This window comes from Rousettus aegyptiacus, unplaced genomic scaffold (assembly GCF_014176215.1).
Source record: "Rousettus aegyptiacus isolate mRouAeg1 unplaced genomic scaffold, mRouAeg1.p scaffold_m13_p_6, whole genome shotgun sequence".
Classification (NCBI taxonomy): domain Eukaryota; kingdom Metazoa; phylum Chordata; class Mammalia; order Chiroptera; family Pteropodidae; genus Rousettus; species Rousettus aegyptiacus.
This window is the reverse complement of record NW_023416309.1, coordinates 101,862,174-101,886,102: the sequence shown is the minus strand read 5'-3', so window position 1 is coordinate 101,886,102 and position 23,929 is coordinate 101,862,174. Positions and strand designations below refer to the sequence as shown.

General features: G+C 35.5%; 1 protein-coding gene and 1 pseudogene across 2 annotated transcripts in view; both read left to right on the top strand.

Moving 5' to 3' along the window:
• NSF (N-ethylmaleimide sensitive factor, vesicle fusing ATPase) overlaps positions 1-23,929 on the top strand; it is a 124,023-nt gene that overhangs the window by 5,470 nt on the left and 94,624 nt on the right. Inside the window, exons 1-4 of one of the 2 annotated variants that reach the window (XM_036222202.1) lie at positions 14,875-15,190; positions 15,286-15,371; positions 17,244-17,343; positions 19,633-19,672. In XM_036222202.1, coding sequence (XP_036078095.1) covers positions 15,053-15,190; positions 15,286-15,371; positions 17,244-17,343; positions 19,633-19,672 — 364 coding nt within the window. In that variant the 5' untranslated portion in view covers positions 14,875-15,052. Of the gene's footprint in view, positions 1-14,874; positions 15,191-15,285; positions 15,372-17,243; positions 17,344-19,632; positions 19,673-23,929 lie in introns of those variants that run through there. The other variant, XM_016139824.2, reaches the window with a different exon arrangement.
• Positions 9,735-9,853, top strand: LOC118604816 (annotated as a pseudogene).

Genomic DNA, 23,929 nt, shown 5'->3' with positions numbered 1-23,929 from the left:
TCTTAAGGGTCCATACTTTGGGTTTTGTATTTTAGGTAATAATCTCTTAATGAGATTCTTTTTCATACTTCAGGATTAATATCATTAAATGGACTCTGAGGCCTACCTTACACTGCCTTCAAGTTCCTAGTAATTTAATCTCTAATTTCCAACTTATTTTTTGTGACAAAAACTAAATATTTCTTGTATGACTATAACTATTTCTAGAAGCTCTATGCATTCTAAAGAAGCATAATTTATGTACACTTTAAGAGATTTCAAGTATGCTGAAAAGTACGGCAAATTTCAAAGCATATATATCCACGTGCTCACTCTCCAGATTTAAGTGTTAACATTTTGATATTTGCTTCACGTCTTTTAATTTTTAGAAATAAAACATTATAGATCCAGTTGAGTCCCTTTTGTACCCCTTCTTGATTCCACTAACCTTCCCCAGAAATAACCATCCTAAAGTTGGCATGGATCCTTTCTGTTTACATCTGCATATGTTCGCGCCCATAAAAAATAAATCGTTTGTGTGTTTTTAAAATGTATATAATGGTGTTATACTATATATTTCCTCTGCAACCTGCATTTTTTTTTAATTTAAGGTGACATTTGAGATTTAGTCATATTGATCATAGCCAGTTAATTCTTTTTAACTACTATGTAGTATGCTAGTCTGGGAATATACCACAATTATCTCTTTTCTTATCAGAGGACAATTTAGGTGGTTTCCAATTTCATTTTTCCCGGAGTGCACATTCTTGTATATGTCTTCTTGTATATGTAAGAGATTCCTTAGGATATGTGTCTAGAGACATATATATATCCCCTATGTATAGTTGCTACATAAATTGCTGGGTGATGAGTTACTGTTATCTACCTAGTTATATCAGTATGGACTCATACCACCAGTATAAGAGTGCCTGTTACTGTCCCCTCCAACACTTAATATTGTAGACATTTTAATTTATACAATATGATAGGTGAAAAACAATCTTTTCGTTTAAATTTGTATTTCTTTCCTGGTTACTAGTGAGATTGAGCTTTTTTCATTTCCTCTTCTGTGAATTCACTTATATATACTTTACCCATTTTTTTCTGTGGGGCCATTAGCATTTTTAAAAAAAATGGATTTGTAGAATTTTCCCTTTTTGGGGGGAGGGCAGGGTGTAGGGTATACTTTGGATTCTCATCCTTTGTTAGTTACAAATAGCTTTTCCTAGACATTGGTGATTATTTCATGTTTATAGAGTTTTAGATTTAAATTTTATTATAGTCGTAATTACCTTTTTTTTCCTTTTATGATCAATGTGCTTGTGTGTTTTTAAGAAAATTTTTCCCCACCTTGAAGTCAGAAAGGTTTTTTTTCTAAAAAGTTTAAGTTTTTGCTTGGTGTTTAATTCATCTGGAGTTTATTTTTGTGTTTGGTGTGAATTAGAAGGCTAATTTTATCTTCTCCATATGTATAACCAGTTCTCCCAATATCATTTATTGAGTCCATCCTTTTCCCCACTTATTTGTATGCTATGTCTGTTTTATATCCACTCTGTCTGGACTCTAGTCTGTTTCATTATTCTGTTTGTTTATATGTGTACCAATACCACTGTTTTAATTACCATAGCTTTAAAACTATTCTTGCTGTATGGTAGGGTGAACCCCCTCATTTTTCTTCATTTGGAATTTCTTAGCCCTTTTCCATATGAATTTTAGGAGCAACTTAATCCTTCCTCTAAAAAAATTATCTTTATCTTTAAATGTATCTTTATCTATTGCTATCGATTTTTACCTACAATTTTTTCAATAAAATTCGGTTGAATTACTCTAGAAAGCTGATTTTCTTTTCCTTTTTTTTGACATTAAGCCAGAAAGTGCTAATAATTTATCACAACTTTGTGCTCTATAGATTTGAAACCAAATGAATTTGCACCAGCTGTTTATGAGTAATGTAGGATATTTTGGTCCTTTGCTAAATTCAGAATGAAGTGCTAAAATTCTGATGTATTTTTCAGTAACCGCCTAGATCTTTTTAAATAAGATCTTTGGTAACAAAATGGGGAATTATTAATTTGAGATAAGAAATAACTTGACATTTTTGTACTTCATCATTCACTTATTTTTAAAATCACTAAATAATAAAGAGTCAGTATTTCACTGGTGGATTTTTGAAAATTGTGACGTGTTTTTAGTGTTATGTACATATGAACAAACATTTTCTTACTTTATTTGACAAGCAATGCAAATATTATCACTAATCTCAGTCTTCCAAAGAACGTCTATGTTGGGGGATTTTAAAAGTTTAGTTATCCTAGTTAATTTCTCCTAGAGAATAATAACAACAAGATTTTGTGAGATGATAACAGATTTAGTTCCTACTGTTTAGAACAGAGTTTGGCATGGAAGTATTCATGATTTTTAAATTAATGAATGAATATTTACTTCTGAATACCTTAATAAATAATCATTTTGGACAATATCTGTAGCTAAAATTTTAATGTTATGTTTTCTGCCAAGTTATTGAATACTCTAACTCTTGTTTGTTCTGTTATCTAAATCATTAATAAGATAACATACATATAACTTTAAACAGCTGCTGGACTCCAATACAGACAGTCCTTTTTCTTCATCTGCTGGTATTGAATTTGATAACTGTTTTGTCTATATAGCCTTCCAATTAGTTTGCTACTTATGAAGCAGCAAAATAAACTTAATTATACTTACCACGTTAAATGATGAAATGGACCAAGAGCATTACTGAAGCCTTCTTCTGTTGTAGAAGGAAATGAATTTGTCAATATTTTTCTGTTTTTATGAAGTTTATTTCTCTTTATTGAGTACAATGATTCTCCTATCCAAGTACTAACCAGGCCTGACCCTACTTAGCTTCTGAGATCAGACGAGATTGGGCGCATTCAGGGTGGTATGGCCTTAGAAGTTCAATGATTCTCAAAGTGGAGACAGTGGGCTAGCTAATTAGTGTTACCTGAAAACTTGTTCAAAATGCAAATTCTCAGGCCTCACCCTCAGACCGATTAAATTAGAAACTCTGGAGTTCTCTAGGTCTGGGGTCTCTAACCCCAGGCAGTGAACTGGCACCGTTCTGTGGCCTGTTAGGAACTGGGCTGACAGCAGGAGGTGAGCCTCAGGCTCGCTAGTGAAGCTTCACCTGTATTTGCAGCTGCTCCTAGCATCACCGCCTCAGCTCCACCTCAGATCATCAGGCATTAGATTCTCATAGGAGTGCCGGCCCCTCATGTCAAAAAGGTTGGGTGATTCTGATGTATGCTAAAGTTGAGAACCACTGACATAGTATTTTGAGCTCTCCCATTTAGTTCTTTATAAATTGTTGAAGATATTTTTTCCAGATTTCTTTCTAAATGTATACTCTACCTTGTTATTTCTAGATTTTATGGTTATTGTCTTTTTTCCCCGTTAATACTTTCACCTATATCTAATTTTCAGACATTTAAGAAAGCATAATTATTTCCTGCAGTATAGTAGATTTGGTACCTTAATTGACCTTCTCATAGAAACAATTGAAAATGCTAGATAGCATGGTAACTATAGTTACCAATAATAAATTGTGTACTTGAAATTTACTAAGAGAGTAGATCTTAAGTGTTCCCGCCACACAAAAAAATGGTAACTATGCGAGGTGATGGTTATATTAATTAGCTTGATTGTGGTAATCATTACACAAGTATACTTATATTAAAATGCTACACTGTACATCGTAGGCAAAATTCCCTAAAGTTGAACATATGCCACGTATGCCTATGACCCAGCAATTTTATCGGAGTCCGGGTGGGATGGGGTGAGAATATATCCAATAGAAATCCATATATTATTCAAAAGACATGTACGAACATGTTAACAGCAACAGTATTCATAATTAAAAACTAGAAACAACTTCAATAAATAAATAATGGTATATAGTTATATAATTATATACTATAAGAAAACGAACGATCTATTGCTACATGCAACAACATGGGTGAGTCTCGCAATCATAGTATCGAGGAGAGAAGTCAGACACAAAATAATACCTGCTGTGTGATTCCAAGCAAAACTAATCTACATTTTCTGTCTCTGGCGATAGAAACAAGATAGTGATTATCTGTGTTTGGGGGCTGAAGGGCTAGTGACCCGGGGGTGAGGTGGGCATGCAGTGTAGAAGGCTAGTAACGTTCTCTTTCCGGAGCTGGGTCTTGGTTACCTTGGCTGTGTTCACTTGGTAGGAACTCACAGAGCTAACCACAATGTATGTACTTTTCTGTATGTATGTTTTTATTCAATAAAACATTGATTTAAGGAAATGGTTATGTTCTTTTTCTTAAACTGGGTGGTAGATACGTGGTATTTGTTTCATGGTGTTTTATATCTTACATATGTTTTGTAAATATTCTTATTTAGTATTCAATAAATATAAAAAGTAGTTACAGCTTCATTGTTAACTGAGCATATGCACAGAGCACAGTGCCTGGGGCATTATAGGTGTATGTTAAATACATACTCATTCCATTGAACAGAGTTAGCTAGTAATTTTTTGCCTTCCAACAGCCAATTTTTGACTGAATTATTGGCAAACGATTATATCTAAATAAAAAATAGAAATAATGCCATTTTACTGTGCTTTTATCATCAAGCTGAATTGTTAAATGAGAAACCTCAATATTATAAGCATTTACATCATGAATTATTAGCATGTTATGTTTAATTATAATGATTCAGATGAACATCAGCAATTTAGATAAGTATAGTACAGACTTATGGACGTAAGTCAGTAGATTTCATAACTTTGAAGATGTGAAGTTTTGTAGACCTAATATTTTCAGGTGTCTTTTTTTTTTTTTTTTTTCATTTCCTTCTGAACTAGAATCACAACTGACTTCTTCCATTACACCTTGTGTTCTTTCTCTGTCCTGTGCTTCCCTTTGCTTCTTGCCTGTCTGTGTCTCTACTTTCTGCTTTCCCCTGTGCCTGGTGCTAAGGGAGGAGTCCGCAGACATAAGACTTAGGGGTTGGAACTGGGGAGAGGCTTGAGACCGTGGATCTTTGTTCTGACTCTTTTTCCAAAGATTCTTCTCTTCCTCTTCACCCTTCAAAAGAACATAGGTGCCAACCTTTCATCAGGATGTTGGGAATTTAAAAAAATAAAAAAGCTTTACAAACATTGTTTGGATTTAATGTTTGAAGTAAGAGTGCTAAGTTACTCTTTAGAAAAAGAACATTTTAAATTGGTATTTTACAGTTTTGAAAACACCTTCACAGATCTTTTCTTGTTAGATTCTCAGAGCAACCTTATGAGTTGACACTGAAAATTTAATTCAACAAATGAAATTCACCTAACAAAACCTACACTAACATCATACTTACTAGTGAACACAGAAAGCTTTCCTCTTTAAGATCAAGAAGAAGGTAAGGATGTCTGCTCTTATCACTTCACTGCAACACTGTATTGGAGATTCTAAGTAGGACAGTTAAGCCAGAAAAAGAAAAGAAGGCATTCAGATTGGAAAGACAGAAATAAAACAATCTCTATTTACGGATTACATGATCTATATAGAAAGTCCTAAAGAATTTACCAAAAAAAACTATTCGAGCTAATTAAATGAATCCAGCAAAGTTACAGGATACAAGATCAATGTACAAAAATCAGTTGTATTTCTATACACTAGCAATGAAATCTGAAAATTAAATTAAGAAAACAGTTTTATTTACAGTAGCATCAAAGGAATAAAATACTGATGCATAAATTTAGCCAAAGAAGTACAAGACTTATACACTGAAAACTACAAAATATGCTGAAAGAAATCTTAAAAAATGGAAAGACATCTTATGTTCATGGATTGGAAGACTTAATATTGTTACCATAGCAATACTCCCCAACTTGATTTATAAATTCAATACAATCCCTATCAAAATTTCAGCTACCTTTTTCCAGAAATAGGCCGGTTCTAAAATTTAGGTAGAGTTGCAAAGCCATTTTAGTCACAATTTTGAAAAAGAACAAAATTGAAGGATACACTTCTAATTACAATTAAGTAATTAAGATGATGTGGCAGTAGTGTAAGGATAATCACATAAACCAGTGGAATAGAATTGATTTTCAGCAAGGGCGCCAAGACCATTCTCTGGAGCAAGAATAGCATTTTTAACAAATGATGCCAGGGCAACTAAGTATCTATATGCAAGAGAATAAATTTGGATGCTTACCTCACACATATACAAAATTTAACCTAGAATAGATCAAAGATCTAAATCTATAAAATTTTTAGAAGGAAACATAGGTGAAAATCTTCATAACTTTGGATTAAACATTTTTTTAGATATGACACAAAAAGCACAAGCAATCAAAGAAAAGGGTAAATTGGACTTTATCAAGATTTAAACTTTGATGTATTGAAAGACACTATCAAGAAGTAAAAAGACCTACAAAATGAGAGAAAATATTAGCAGATCATATGTCTGGTAAGGGTGTAGGATCGAGACTATATAAAGAATCCTTACAACTCAGCAATAAAAAGACAACCTGATTTTAAAATGGGCAAAGGATTTAAATAGACATTTCTCCAAAAAAGATGTATAAATGACCAATTAAACACATGAAAAGTTGCTTAATATCATGGTAATTAGGGAAATGCAAATCAAAACGATGAGATACAACTTGACATCCACTAGGATGCTGTAGTTGAAGAAAAAAAGTTCGTGATAATGTAGAGAAATTGGACTGCCATACACTGCTAGTGGGAATGTAAAATGGTTTAGCTATTGTGGAAAAACAGTTTGGCAGTTCTTCAGAATGACCCAACAGTTCCACTCCCAGGGAGATAATCAAGTGAGTTGAAAATACATATTTATACATAAGCTTGTACATGGATGTTCATAGCATCATTAATCATAATATCCAAAGAATGGGAATAAACCAGTGTCTGTGGATAAACAAATGGAATATAATCCAGCCATAAAAAGGAATGAAGTACTGTCATATGCTACAATATAGATAGTCTTGCAAACATCATGCCAAATGAAACAGTCACAAAGATGACAGATCGTAATTCTATTTATACAAAATGCCCAGAATAGGCAAATATAGATAGAAAGAAAGTAGATTAGTGATTGCTAGAGATTGAAAGGAGGAAGAATTGAGACTAACTGCTAATAGGTACAGGGTTTCTTTTCAGAGTGCTAGAAATGTTCTGGAATTAGATAGTGGTGATGATTGCACTACATGATGAATATACTAAAAACCACTGGAGTGTTCACTTGAAAGTGATGAATTTTATATTGTATGAAGTTGTCTCAGTCTATTTGGGCTGCTATAACAAAATACCTGAGTCTGGGTCACTTATGACCAATAGAAGGTTATTTCTCACAGTTCTGGAGGCTGGAAGTCTAAGATAAGGGTGCCAGCTTGGTTGAATGGGGGGCCCTTTTTTGGGTCACAGGCTTCTCACTGTGTCCTTACATGGTGGAAGGGGTGAGCTAGCTTTCACTGATCCCATTCATGAGGGCTCTGCCCTCTCATGACCTAATCACCTCCCAAAGACTCCCGCCTCCTAATACCATCACCCTGGGCATTAGGTTTTCAACATATGAATTTGGAGGAGACATAAACTATATTCAGACCATAGCAGAAATATATCTCAAAAAATGCTAATAAAGTGTTCAATTAATATATTGCACATTCACTAGGTGGCACAGGCGTGCCAGAGCTCAGAATCATGGTTCTCAACTAAACAACGTAAAGATAGTTGATGATAAATAGTGATAAGACTGTTGAAGAAGCGCGCATAAAGGAGATAGTCAATATTACGAGGAACCAGGGAGTTTCATAAATTTAGTTTTGCAAGATGCATAAGATTTCCATAGGTGGAAGGGGTTTGGAATAGAGAATTCCGACAAAAGGAATAGTGTGAACAAAGGCATGGAGTTTGGAATATAAAATATCTAGAGTCAGGGTAATCACTGAGGTAGATGATGTAGAAAAACAAGGATAGATTCCACATATGTGGTTATAAGTATTATGATAAAGAGTTTGGGTTTTATTATTTAGAAGTCATATTTTTGGTTTTAGGTCATGTCTGATGGCAGAGAGAAGACAGTTGGAGAAGAGAAAGTAGAATCAGGGATATAAATTAGGTTATTGCAAGTTGTCGTTGTTGTTTTAAGAAGAGGGATGATACGAGTTGAACTAGATTAGCAGTTACAAGGATGGAAGGGAGGAATCAAATGCAAGTGACAGTGCAGAAGTAGAATTAATAGGTCTTGACCCGCAATTGTGTGTGTGCAGGGGGGTAGTTGGGTGGTAAAGGAAAGAAGAACTTGAAATTGTGAATTCAAGTGACTTGAAATGATAGCGATGGTATTAACCGAGATGAGAAGGGCAGCAAGAGGAACAAAAGAGTGAATACCATGAAGAGGGATTCATCACTGGATTTGACCATTAGAAAGTCATTGGTGACTTGGAAGACAGGGCAATTGCAGTAAAGTTGCTGGAGAGAATTTCAAAGGATGGTTGGAGGAGATTGCCATAGGATGAGAAAAAGGGAGGCAAGAAAGGGAGACTTGAGAAGTTCACTTGTGAAGCAAAGAGAAAAAAGATGGATAATTTGAGGTAACAGTAGGGTTAAGGGGTTTTTGCTTTTTAAGTCACTGTGAGAGGCATGGACCTGCCTCTGGGAAGGAGAGGCTGACTGGCAGTGACTCAAGATGTGCAAGGGCAAAGGCTGGATAGATGGGCTGGGATCAAACCTACAGGTGAAGGATTCTGCCTCCTATACTTTTGAGATATGTGCCTTAAGATGCTTCTGTAAGGTTAAGAATAGAATGTGATCCGTGAATGGACAAAATGGAGCTACATTACATACTTGAATCAATTGGAGGTAGCTATAGGATGAAAACTTGGAATCTTCAGCTTATTCACTTTCAAATTAGAATATTTTTCTCTCCTAAGTATACAGTATTCACAGTGAGTCATGCTTAGAAAATCATTCAGAGAGACGTATTTTTTTGTGTGTTACAAGAAACAAAAATTTAGCTTGAGTGAGGTGACTTGTTATTTAGATTTTGGTAGTAGGAAAGAGAGATGTGGGCTGGGATGCCTGCAGGTCTAAAGCTCTTAAAACCATGTCTGACACATAATAAGCTCTCAAAACATATTAGCTATTATGAGTAATTAGCTATTAGCTGTTATTAACATCCCCACCCCCACCCCCAGTCGCCAAGAGGATAGTCAGTTTCTCAGTGCCGGTTATTGAATTTATTCAGCTTTCCCCCACTGATGCTAGCTCTCATATACTGTATTACGTTCTCATGTGTATCTGGTTCTATTTCTGAGTTGTTCATTCTACTGAATACATATCTGTTTCTGTACTGGTACCACCTCATTTAATTACTGTATATGGCATGTTTCGATGTTAGGGCCAGTCCCCCTCATCCTTCCTGAAATTTTTCTTGACAACTTCCAAAAATTAAAAAAAAAAAAGTTTTCCTCCCACTTCCCCTGCTACATTCGCTTTGCAAATTGCAATTTAGATAGAATTCGCATAAGACTCATTGGGATTTTGCTTGTAATTACATTAAATTTATAGGTTAATTTACAGTTCTTGATACTTTTATAATATTGAGTTATTGCATGCAATGACATCATATCTATCTCTACATTTATTTTGGAAACTTTTATGTACATTCATTGGTTTTCTTCATATTTGCCAAACTTTTTTTTAGTGCTTTAAAATTTTTTGTTTCTTGTCTACAGTCATGCCACCCTGAATGTGCCCAATCTCCTCTGATCTAGGAAGCTAAGCAGGGTCAGGCCTGGTTAGTACTTGGATGGGAGACCACCTAGGAAGACCAGGTGTCATAGGTGTAAAAAATATATATATTTTTTGTTTCTCTTGGAATCTGTTGTCTATTTCCTATTTATAGAAAAGTTTTTGATTTTGTGTCTTTATCTGCTAAGATAGACATTCATTTTTCTTCAACTTTCTAGATGTATTTCTCTAAACTTTCAAAAAATTCAACAAATATTTATTAAATGCCTATTATGTGCCTAGATATTGTCCAGGTACTTCTTCAAATTTTAAAGGAATTTTACGGCATTGATGAACTTTCTCGAATTAATGTAGTCTTGGAGGAAAATTATTCACAGAGCTAAGGACTCAGTTAGCTGGCTTATCAATTAGTACTCATTTTGAAGCTATCACTAATTAACTTGCCCAGTATAAATAAATCTTTAGCTCTTTGTATATTTATCAAATGGTTCTGTGCTTCAGACCATATTTTATAGCTTCTTACTGAGATTACTAAAAATTCTTTTTCTTAATTTATTTACAAAAATCCTTGGCACATTGTTATCAAGGAAAATCAGATTTAATTATGAAGAAAAAGCACACAAACGATGCGACTATGTCTTGTGTTTCGTGAACAGCGACTGTACTTTGAGTTATTTTCCTACTGTGCACAGTCACCACTGTCTGTACGTACAAAAGCAAACAGAGGTCTGAAATGAAATATATTGTCAGTTAACTTTAATACAAACATATTAATTTGGTTAGTAAAATAACACCTATCTATATTTCTTAAATTAGAAAATGCATAAAAGATGAAAGAAATTAAATCACCCATAGTCATATTATCCAATCACAGTTGTTTTTTTACATTTTGGTATGTTTTCATTTAGTTGGTTTACTATACTTTAAAAACATCAAGCTAAAATAAAATCAAGTAAAGTAAAAAATAACTATAAACATATGTATTTCATATTCCCGTGATATGAATCTCTAATATATTATGAGGACTTTGATGGTAATATGATATTTAACTAAGGGGATGTGTTGCAGTTTACATAACCATTACTTGGAAATGGGACTTTTATGTTGCTTCTAATTCATCACTGTTAAAATAATGCTGTAGAGCAGGGGTCCCCAACCCCTGCGCCATGGACCAGTTGGGTCCGTGGCCTGTTAGGAACCGGGCCACACAGCAGCAGGAGAGCGGCAGGTGAGCAAGCGAAGCTTCATCTGTATTTGCAGCTGGTCCCTGGTGCCAGCAAGGTTGAGGACCACTATATATAGGATTTTGCATCTGGTTTTTTTAATTTAGCATTACATTTTTGAGGTTTACCCATGTTGTTGTATGCATCAGCAGTTAGCTTCTTTTTCATTGTTGGAAAGTTTTCCATTGTTTGGGCTATACCACCTTTGGTAGACTCATGTGTCATTTCCAATTTGGGGCTATTATAAATAAAGCTACTGTGAACATGTGTGTTTAAGTGTGGCTACATGCTTGTGTTTCTCTTGACTAAAAAACTAGTTGTAGACTTGCTGGGTCACATTAACTTTATAAGAAACTGCATCACATCTTTGCCAATATTTAATGTTGTCAGCCTTTTGGATTTTTCTTTGTTTTTCTTGTTTTCCTAAATGGGAACATGCCTTTTTCTTTTGCAAAACTTTTAAGGGCCTAAGGGATGTCAGGAGATTCATCTATGTGACTAGATGAATAATGGTCTGAGATAGATGATGTGAGGAGTATCCCATAGGACATGAAAGTTTAAATTATTTCTGTCCCATCACAGCTAGTCCCACGCGACTTCAAAATTTTGACAGAAATGATCATTATAGGAGTTTATAGCACAGAATGATTCCTTAGGCCTGAGGATGGGTATCGACTGATGGGCTTTCACATTGTTCTAGACCAGCACTATCCAATGAAACGCTCTTCAGTGATAGCTACTAGGCACACGTGGTGCTTAAAGTGTGGCTAGTGCAGCTGAAGAACTGAGTTTTTAGTTTTAATTAATTTAATTTTAATAGCCAGATGTGTCTATTGGTTATTCAATTGAACAGTATGTTCTAAAATGTTATTTTTCAGGAAAGATGGTCCGACAAAAATAAATCGAGTGGGACTTGTCAGCTGAGCTGGCTTCAGGGCACGCTCATGTTTTCTGTCCTTCTTCCCTTTCCTGTGGGGGAATCTGTGTGTCTCTAGGAACACGTAACCAAGCCTGAAGCACCGCAGAGGAAGAACCAGTGAATGCGTGAGGGTCGAAGTTAGGGTTGGGGCACGTTATTGGTAATGAGCTCTTTTAGTCAGGCACTACGCTCTTTGTTCTTTTCTGTTTCTTTTCCCTCTACAAATTCTTTGGTAAACAATAAAGCATTTACTTAACTCAATTTATAAAGTGAAACTTTAGATGAAAGTATGTTTTTTAGATTTAAAATCCATATAATGTTGCCTAGAGGAGTCCCAGTTTTTTGGATGAAAAGAAGCAAATTCTCTTTCTGTACTTTAGAGGCTCTCAAGTAAGCCATGGCATAATTACTGCCACTAAAGTTTCCATTAAAGATTTGCTGAGGTTTTCATTCTTTTGAGCAGCAACGAATTATTAATTTTTTTACCTTTCACGTTGTTAATGAAAACATTTTGCAGTCTTTAGACAGTTGAATGTTCTAGTCACTCAGATTACTAAACTTATATAAAATTGCCCATCAATTTTGTGTTTTCACTTCTTAATAGCTACCTGACTGTAGTGCCTGGGCTTTTATTATTGTTTCCTAGAGGTAAGGTCAATGTTAGAAAAATTGTGGAATTTTCCCTTGGCTTTGCTGTGGTAGGTAAATAACTACTATTTATAGGGACTTATAATTTCATGAGAAAATGAGATACCCTGCTCGGCTTACCATTAAAACACAGGTGCTTCTAGATTCCAGTAGGGAGGCCTTTTGCTCACAGCATCTGTTTTAGTTGGCAAGGCAGATGACTTCTAAAGATTTTTTCACTCGTTTTTGAAGGACAGTAGCTCTTTGACAAGTAGACAAGTTCATAAATGAAAAAGGTTAACTTAGCATTTTGTAAATTTTTTATTACTTTGTCTATATCGGTTCTGTGTAATTTTGATCTAGTAGATAATTTTAATTATATCACTTCCTAAATAAGCTTGATGTGTCCTTTGTATACATATTATTTGAATTGTTTATTCTGTGATTGAGACAGATTTGTATTGATCCATAGTTCATTTATTCATCAAATGTTGGATAAGCAATGAGTGTCAAGCCCCAAGAACCAAAAACTGGAGCAAGATGTAGTCTTAGTTTTTGAGAAGTTTATTGTCTTTTATGCAGTGCAAACATATGAACAGGCAATAAAAACACAATCAGGTGCTTCCATTTGAAGTTTATTTTATCTGCTTTGTGGGGAGGGTAAAATGTCTAGGAATGTCTTCTAGAAGAAGTAATATGTGAGCTGAGAATTGTAGAATGAGTAGGAGTTGGGAGGCAGGGGGCTCAGAGTTAGGAGAGGGAGAAGAATATACAGTAGTCCCTGCCTTATTCACAGGGTTATATTCCAAGACCCCCAGTGTATGCCTGAAACCAGAGATAGTAGTACTAAACCATATATATATATATACACACACACACACACACACACACACACTATGTTTTTTCAGATACATACAACATACCTATGATAAAGTTTAACTTATAAATTAGACACAGTAAGAGAATGACAATAACAATAATAAAGTAGAAAAATTATAACAATACACTGTAATAAAAGTTTTGGGTCTCCTTCTCTGATAAGTGATCTGACAACCGATCTGATAACTAGACGTCTAATGAATGGGTGGTGCGTACGGTGTAGACATGCTGGACAAAGAGAAGGATTCACATCCTCGGCAGGATGGGGCAGGACTGCGTGAGATTTCATCACACTACTCAGAATGCACACAATTTAAAACTTATGAATTGTTTATTTCTGTAATTTTCCATTTAATATTTTCATACTATGGTTGACTGTAGGTCACTGATACTGAGGAAAGTGAAACCACGGGTAAGGGGTATTGTGTAAGAGGAAGAAGCTTGTAGGTGAAAGAGACTCCAGGGTAGGCGGGAAACTAAAAAGCTGGGTACCGTTTTTGTCAGATGGCTTGTCAACCTGTGACCATCGGCAAAAATACTTTTATTCAGAAAGCGAAATTATGACCTAGACTTTAATCTTCTCATGGTCTAAATTAGTGATTTCCAATCAATTTATCATGAATCCCATAAGTAAATGTTTTGATTATGTATCTCAATATATGTACTTATTTACTTATAACTTTTATACTAATAGTTTATGTACATAGTACAACACACAAAAGGAAATAAAAAAATGACCTAAAGATGAAAAATATATTCTCATTTTTCTTTTATTAATACAGAAAGCAAAATAGTGCTTCATTCTTCAAACCGTTAGGTTAATATTTTGATACACCTATTCAGAGGTCTGTTTCTAGGTTCAGTTTATTTGGATACTCGGATTACCCTGCAAACCCTTCAGGAGCGCGTATTCCTCTTTAGAGACCACCAGACAACTGGGATAACTATTGAAATGAGCCTTTGAGTTAAAACAAAAGCAAAGCAAAAAGTAATTTATTTTTCTCTATAAATTTGTATTTGGGAGACAAATTTAAGAAGAATCAGCTTTGTTTCGAGGTTCGAAGAATGAGTACTTTAGTCATAAACAAACTATGACTACAAGTGTCACATTTTACTAACTAGGAAACCCTAAGAACGGTGGAAAGGTGATTGGTTAAATTCATTATATGGAGGAATGTTTTGCTAGTCGCTGTTGATTAAAAAGATTGTTAATTGCTATTTTAAAAAAAGACACCCTGTAAGTATCTTTTTTGGAAGATGGTTTTTCTCAATCTATAGGGGATGTGGTTCATAGCCACTGGAGATCTATTATAAAAGGTATTTTTTGCGACTTACACTTTATAGACTTACTGATTTACTTCACTGGGCCTAAATCAGTCAAAATTCTTTTATCTGAAGAGATGGAAAAACCAGCTCAAATAAACTTGATCAAAAAATGAGAATTTATTGGCTCATAACCAACACTGAGGACTCAGGTCTTTAACTTGGTTGTTGGATCTGTGTTTTGAGGTGTCTGCCTATGTCTCTGTTACCTTTGTTTCTCTGATAGTTTCATTCTGTTTGGTGGAGAGGCAAGGGGAAATGCTTTTCTTCTATTACCTGTGTACATAGGATCCCATGGGTGGAACAGGACTCTGTGTGGCGATATGTGTGCTGTGATCAGCATGTTCACAAAAGCATGTGGAGTAGCAAAGGAACAGTTTCCGAAAGGAAAGATTTGCTTTTATCACAGAGGAAGGGATGCCGGGAGTCAAAAACAATACATGTTTACAACAGATGATGAGGTAAAGAGGACAGGAGAGCATAAACTATTCTGTAAAGTTATAAAAGTTATAAAAAGATGACTTAATTTTATTTTCCTAATTATTGATTTATATAGAGTATGCAAGCTGCGAGATGTCCTACAGATGAATTATCTTTAACCAACTGTGCAGTTGTGAATGAAAAAGATTTCCAGTCTGGCCAGTGAGTATCTAACTTAGTTTTCTTCTAAGCAACTAGGTGGCATTTTAGAAACTTCTAAAGAGCCCTTATTTTTTAGGAAATTTGAGAATTTTTTTTTATTTCTCTTGCTGAGTTAGGAAATGGAAGAAATGAGAAAGTCTTTATTGTGTTAAACTTTGATAACTATGTTTTTAAAATCATACGTGGCTTTTTATATATATTATTTTTTTTATTGATTTTCTTAGAAGAACTAAACATACTAGTTAAATGGATGATAAATAACACAGTCATTAGGTTTTGGCTGTGGATTCAGATTGTCTGAGTTTGGATTCTGGCTCTGTTAGTTACAAACTGGGTGACCATAGATAAGTTATTTACCGAATCTGTGTCTCGGTGCCCTAATCTGTAAACTAGGGATGATGATAATATCTTCCTTGGGGTAGTTGTGAAGATAGAGTTATACAAATAAAGCTCTTAGGACAGTGCCTTGCACATTAATAAGCCCTCAATAAATGTTAGCTATTTCGATCATGACTACTATGATAATGTAAAAGACATGAAAATTGAAAGATACACAGCAAATATAGACTCTTCCCAAGCATTTTTTATTGTCAGTTATTTTAAGTGATTCATGTCACCCACTGCCAGAACTTATAAAGACCCTGCTACCAAGTTCAGTGCCATCCATTTGCTTCTGAGGTTGGTAGAGGTAAGGAGATGAAGGGGTTCTACCAGAAGGCAGGCCGGGGAAATAAGGAACAAAGAAGCAGGACTTTAACTGAGCATTTCTTTGTTTTTGTTTTTGTTTCAATTCGTTTTGTTTTTAAGCTACATGAGTTTCACAGGATTAGAATTGCTAATCATTTTTCATTTTTAACTTCAGAGTAAGGGACTATATTACATGACTGTATTAATGTTGTTCTCAGTCCCGAAAATTCTCTGCTTCTAAGTTGAACACAGAACTTCCCACATAGAAGCTGGAGTGTAGATGATCAGTGTGAGAATTCATTTATAGAATTCTTTTACACATGTCAAATGTCCATTGTACTCATGATGGAGTTACTTAGAATATAGTAGTTATAAGGAACTTGTTTTCTAGTGACAAAATGGTATATATAGAAGCATTAACCATTAATATTAAAAAATTATAGCATTCTAAAAGATTATTTTTAATTATCTTTTGAAAAGATAGTGCTGTTGCATAACAGTTTGAAGCTTCTGACTCACACACAGTTCTTGGTAGTTTCTTGCTGCAAGAAATTATCATGAGATGGCTATTGTATCTGTTTATGAGTAACTTCTGAGCAGGTGAATTAGCACAAAATGCTTTGAAATAGTAAATACTGATATTTATATGAAAGCTGATATATTTTGTGAAAAGTTTTCATTTTACCATCTTTTTAATTTTACAGGTAGTTACTGTTTCAATCTGTTGTGAGAATCTGCAGAGATTTAAAGCCTAGTCCTAGAGACTAACTTTCTTTTGACTGTTATATCCTGGCTCTTCTATCTTGGTTCTTCTCCCTTTATTCTATTTAGGATGTGAAATAAGTCTCAGGAGAGAAGATTCACTTAATTTTTACTTAATATTGAGGACTCTAAATAATATCAGTTTTATGTAAACCGGAAATGTAATGAAGGCGGTGTTTTGGATGGTATGTACTCTCTTGAACCCGGTCCTGATTCTGCCCAAGGTGCTCCTCATGCCTGGAAAACATGTTGAAGTGGTGACATTTTTTGGAAATGAAATGTGTGGTCCTCTTCCTTCAGGACTCTTATAAATGCCATGTTTCCACCTAGTACTCACAAGCCTCAGGCGTTGGAAATATCATGTTTGGAATGATGTTCTTCATCTCCCTTGACATGAAATATTGACTCTGTTTCTATTTTTAGGCACGTGATTGTGAGGACCTCTCCCAACCACAGGTACACATTTACACTGAGGACCCATCCGTCAGTGGTCCCAGGCAGCATTGCATTCAGCTTACCTCAGGTAACTCAGGTGTTAATTTATTCTCTTCTATTCTTGAAAGTCATAGAAGAATCAATTCATTTAAAGCAAGCATCACCTATAACTGTACTGATTCATATCAGAGAAAAACATCAAGGTAGTATATATGAAATTTAAAGATATCTTCTTAATTGCCAATTTTCCTGTGTTTACCTTTTATTGTCTTGATTTTTTTCCTAATTTTTAAAAACTCTGCAGTATTAACCAGTTAGCTATCAGATAAGATATCAAGTTATTTTAATGTTAATTCCCAGGGTAATAGAAAAGACATTGACCTATAAATGTGACATTTATTAATAGTAATTTTTTTAAATGCAGTGATGCCAGACTACAGACTATGATACAAGTAGTTGTTATTTTGAATTACAACCTACCTTGCTGGGCTCCCATAATGACTGGGTGATGACTACGTTGATAACTGTTGGTGGTTTCTGTGAGGGGAAAATTGCCTACCACTGCCCCAGACAAATGACGCATAATCTAGGAGCAGCACAAATACCAGTCTGTACCCTTTGCTCCCTTACCTTCTTGCTTGTGCCTCTGATCCCACAGTGCTAAGCATTGTAAATATTACCCATGTCTCCTCTTCTTCATAGGCTAATAAGCATTGATTTACTCCCCTGGAGGTTTAGGGAAAGATATCAAACACTCGTTTTGGGAATTACTAAAGACCTTTTGGAGCTCTCAAAAATTAGGGGAAATATTCACTCATGATTTCCCTTCACTATATGCCTCTCCATTATCAGGGCCACTTTTCACATCTGTTTCTACAGAGCAGAGATTTGAGGTCATCCAGGGTTTTCCACATTTCACAGAACTCCCATTTGGGATTCTAGTGATCAGAAATGGGATTTCTGACTATTTCCCCTTGGCTTTCTGCTCTTAAAAAAATTTCCCCCAGCATTTACTGTAGGCCAGGTATGATTCTAAGTACTTGTGCATGTTTTTGCTAATTTAATTCTCAAAACAACCTCGTACAGTAGATACTATTTTTATCATCTTTTGAGATTGACGTACAGAATGTAAATGTGGCTGCTCTGTGACCACAAGTCTGGGCTAAACCACGTGCTGCTAAGTTTCAGGTTGCCGCAAGTAGGGAGGGATATTACAAAAGAGGGCCATGAAGGGCAGCGAGCAGAGAGAAGTGACCTATGGTGAGAAAGCTGGAAGGGAGAGCACTCGATGTTGCACATATTTAAAATTCAGCAAAACCCACAATATTCAGATGAGTAGGCAAACTATTGATTTTCAGCCAAAAATGATTTTTTTCTCGCTGTTCTTTGCAGTGTTACCAGTAATTACTAATTTTGAATCTATACCAAGCCAGTCCTGAATTCCTGCCCAAATACAGTCTGGCTGACCCCATACGCCATTGCCGTTGTAGCCAGTCAGGACCTGGGGAGAGGCTAAAGGCTGGTCGAAAATGCCTGAAAAGCCTTTGGCTAGTACACAAGGACTAGTCGTGACCATCTAATGATCTGAATCCCTGCTTAGGTTCCATTATAGATTATCTGACCAGTTTTAATTTAGTTTTTATCAATCGAGTGTCTTTCCTCTTGTGGTACTATAACAGTGTAACTAACCACAGTACATTTGGAGCACTGAAATAATATCTGTTACCATGAAGGTTTTCAGAAGGATTATGTTGTGCAAAGGAACATCTATTCAGTGGTGCCAGCTTTCCTATAAAAAAGGCAAACTTTGTATGCTCTGGTGTGAATGTTCAGATATAAACTGTAGCATATAAGTTTCCTAGACTGCTGTAACAAAGTACCACTAACTGGGTGGCTTACAGCAACAGAAATGTATTCAATCACAGTTCTGGAGCCTAGAAGTCTGAAATCAAGGCATCCGCAGGGCCATGCTCTCTCTGAAGGCCCTAGGGAAGAATCCGTTCCGTGCTTCGCTTCTGGTGTTGCCCACAATCCTTGATGTTCCTTGACTGGTAGACATATTGCTTCAGTCTCTGCCTCCATTGTCACATGACTTTCTCCCCATGTGTCTATGTCTCTTCTTATAAGGATGCCAGTCATATTGGCTTAGGGCCCACCCTAACTTGATAAGACTGACCTCATCTTAACTCGATTGCATCTGAAAAGACCTTATTTTGGAATACAGGCATATTCATAGGTTCTGGGGCTCCGCCTTCAACATGTTTTGGTCTTTGAATGTACTCCTGAAATTCATAGAAATTCCTATTTTCCTCATTTCTCTAATTTTGATTGATTTGGTTTTAAGTGTCTTCCCCCCTACCCCCCTCTTATTTTACAGCGAAAATGGGCTGGACTTTCTATTGGGCAAGAAATAGAAGGTAGGTATATTTTTTAGTTACCTAAAGTAGATTTTCTTCATAATTTTCTCATAGTTATGGAGATCCATACAGTTTTCTGTTAATGGTTGTCAGGATATTAAACATCCATCGTATTCATATTACTGGTTAGATCTATAAGAATGGGAAGTAAATAGTTATAGTACCTATAGCTCTACCTCTCTATTTGCCTGCTATTCTGCCTGGAAATTACAGTCTACTGGGGAAGAGAATATCCACATATTTAAAGCTCCCAGAATATTTACAAGGTAAATCTGTGCACAAATATTACCATCAAGAGCACTGTGTAAAAGTGTTAAGACAGAACAGTGGCCAGATTGATTGGAGACTGGAAAATTAACCAGAGAAATCTTTCTAGGCATTGGAGTTCTGAGCATGGTTATGAAAGGGGGGATATTCCATGGTAGAAATAAGGAAGAAAGGCGCAACCTGGTGGTCTAGTGGTTAGGTTTCAGAAATAAGGAAGAAAGGCTTTTAAAATGAGAAATAATATAAATAAAAACAGAGATGGGAGCAAGCAAATCCCAGGCGGTGCTCAGGAAGTGTTCGTATTGGTGAGGGCAGAGTATGCAGTTAGTGGAGGGCCTTGCGGTACATACTGGAAATCTGGATTTTAGGCAAAAACAATTGGGAGCTCCTGAGACTTTCTGGAATGAGCCCATCAAAATCCTACTTTTAGGAAAGGATTTTAATGTCCATGTGGAGTGTAGTGAGGAGTGGGGAGAATTCAAGAGTCAAGGAAAATAGCTTTAAGGTTACCTGACTTGCCTAGATGAGGATTTTGTGTTGAATAGGATTTTGTGAAACTATGGCTATGGAAAAATATTTTTAAAAGTCTTAAGTTATGTTGAAGAGGAATAAATGGCATTATTTGGTGATTCCATTTTACTGTATACTAAGATATGTTTCCCCAGTGTTTGGAAAGAAGTCAGATTTAGGTTAAGGAGAAGAAAGGATGGCAATATGATACACTTTTTAAAATAAAGAGTATTGTAAAGTCATCATTAATTTACCAGGGAAGGGCACGGAAGGCAATTCATGATTTCAGGGGAAAAATAGGACTAAGTCACTTGTGGATTATAAGCAAAATCTGGATTGTTTCTTAGGCAGTGTGGCAAAGTTGGGAAAACGCAGTGTGGATCTTGTCAGATAACATCATGTCAGCTTCATGGGTGCAGTAAGAGAAGGAAAGAAAATGCGAGTGCTTTCCAAACTTCCCTGAAAGAAACACTTGGGGAGTTTGCTTTAAAAAACAAAAACAAAAACCAAAAAACGAAATCCCCAGGCCTTTCCCCCTGAGTCGTGATCTGTATTTTTAACAATCACCTGTAAGTGGTTCTCAGGAGCCCCATTTTGGGGAACGCTGACATAAGTGATTCCCTTCACCATCACCTCCCTTCATCACCACCAGAAGCGTGGTGAGAAGCTGAGATGGTACAGGAGTTTAGCACCCAAATGAAGTAGGTCAGTGCACGAAGCCAGGGTTCCCTATTTGCAGACACTGGCAGAAATGAAAATGAACACTTGTCAGGTCTAATGAGAAAAATGGGTGTGTATGTAGCTTAGGTTCCTAATTTTCTTAAAGTTTTCTAAATTAGGGTAAGAGTGTGCTTAAATTTAACTTTTAGGGTAGATAAATTCAGTTATGAAAAAGTATGAACATTCACACCTTGTTGAATCTTGATGAATTGAGGAACATGTTTTTGTGGCTTAAATTATGTTTAAAGCATTCTCTTACCAGAAATGCTTGATCTCGATTATAAAGTCAGTTCTTTAAAAGGTAAATCAAACAGACTTAATGGACAAAATCGTAAAACCAGGTGATCAGCTGGGGCCAGGGTGGAGTAAGCTAGAGGCGAAAAAGGGCGTACAGGCCTGCGCCATGTGGATGACATGGCCGTGAAGGTAGAAAGCTGGTTCCGTGTAAGGAGAGAGATGGGCAAAGATGAGGCAGGAGGTGTGGCATGAAGGAGAGTGCTAATTCAAAGATTCCGGAACCAGAGTTCTGTCTGTAAGGCAAGAATTTTTTAGTCAAGTCAGCAGTTTTACTTGGGAGTCTTCTGGAAGAATCACCTGGTCTTCCTTTCATCTGGAAATGCCAAGATTTAAGAATTACAGACTAATGTTCAATTAGCACATGTATTTGACTCCTTTTGTATTCCTGTCATTGTGATGTCTACATTTATTCAAAGCATTGGCTATATATTGTTTTTGCCTATAAAAATATTTTTTTTTTATTAATCTTTGGCATTAAATTGATGTTAGTCATAAAATAGAAAGCATTTTCAACCTCTCACCCTTTGCTCCTGGATGAAACCTTTGGGGCTCCTGTCCCTTTGGGGCTAATGATGGTGCTGACCATGGTGCTGCCTGTGGTTCTGTCCTTGGTTCTGTCCATGGTACTGCCCTAAACATTTGACATTGTGGCAGCTTGTTCTTTTCTATTTAAGAACGTGGACCTTAAATTATATGTACTTGAAACTGTAGTCAGTAATGATATTTTAATATACTTACTTATATTTCTTGCTATAAGGATGGCAGCCCCCAACACACACATATATGTATATACATACATACATATATGTGCATTATGACGTGGAATTGTTTTGGAGTTTTTAATGCATTAAATGGAATCATACTATACAAATCTTTCTGTAACATACTTTTTTCACTCAATATTATGTTTTAATGGGCCATCCACCTTTATTAAACATACATCAAGTTTTTATTTTAATTATGTATGGTATTTCATATTATGAATATCCCTTATTGTATTGACCATTCCCTTACTGATCAGCATTTTTTTCAGTGTTTGACTATTATAAATAATGTTGCAATGAACCTCCCTATAGTTATCTTTTTAGTCTTTCTGGGGGAGATTACACGAGATTACAAGAGTCTTCCAGGACCAGACACCTGGAAATAGAATTTTCGAATCACCTTATTCATACTTACATTACTATTTCATCCTGTACATATCCTCACTCTGGGGAAACAACTAAGCTCTCTTGCTTATGAAAGTTACTGTAACCTGTACTTTCTGGGAAATGTTAAGAAAGAACAAACATCCAAAAGCGAAGGCAGGAGAGTATTCTGAAACTTTCAGCCAAAATTCAAACTTATCCTGTGATTAGAACTTATTCCGTGATAGAATGTTTTCTATTCCTCATCCTGGCCTCTTTGTAATTTTGCTTTTTGAAAAAGTTTATCTTTAAAATACATATGTCTCCCTTTATGACAACATACCAAAATATAAAAATATAATTACAAGCAATTTCATTCAAAGAATTTACAGAAAATCTTTGTACATAACTCAAATGGCTAGATTATAAGAAGTAAGTTTAGAACAGAATTTTAAGTGTGAAGAATTTAGTGTAAAGACTTATCTAACCCAGTCTTCTTGTTTTATATATGTGACAGATCAAGGCACAGAGCACTAAATGCTTCTCTAGTTACAAACAGAATCTATTAAAACATCCAGACTTCAAAGTTTCTTTGTTTTGCCACTTTTGTTGTTAACAAAGAGACTATGGTTATTTATTTATTTATTTAATTAATTGCTGTTGTTGTTTTATTTAAACAGTTCAGGATTATATTAAGCATCTAACACACACCGTTAGGTGCTGTTAAATACAAAGATGAGTTAAAAACATGATCTTTACTCTGTTCTACATGTCCTACATGTTGAAATTACTATATTTCCCTGGTATAGTAGGCACTCAGTAAATATTTTTATAGTATTCAGAAAGAAATGTCAGACTCCTAGTTGCTCTGAAGCAAACTCCCCTCCTTTGTTAGGGCAAAAGAGCCATGCAGCTTTCAGCCTAGCTCTTTCTTGCGTCAGAAAAATCTGTTTAGAAACAGTGTGTTCTGCCGGCTCCTTGTAAATGTAAGCAACCTCTGTTAAATGAGAAGGGGGAAGATGCAGAGGTCATTTGGGGAGGGGGAGGCTGTGATTTCCCCTTAAGAGGGGTAAAAGTAGAGATATGAGGGAAGGTGGCGAACTAGAAATCAGAAACGAAAAGACCTCACAAAAATTCTACTTGCAAAAGTAAAAAGCAAAATAAAGTTTAAATATATATATATATGTGTGTGTGTGTGTGTATATATGTGTATATGTGTGTGTGTGTGTGTGTGTATATATATATACACACATACACACACACATACATAAAGAGGGTAAAAGTAGAAGGAAAGTGTTGTTCAATATGTTCTAATTAATTGATACAAGGAAGAAAA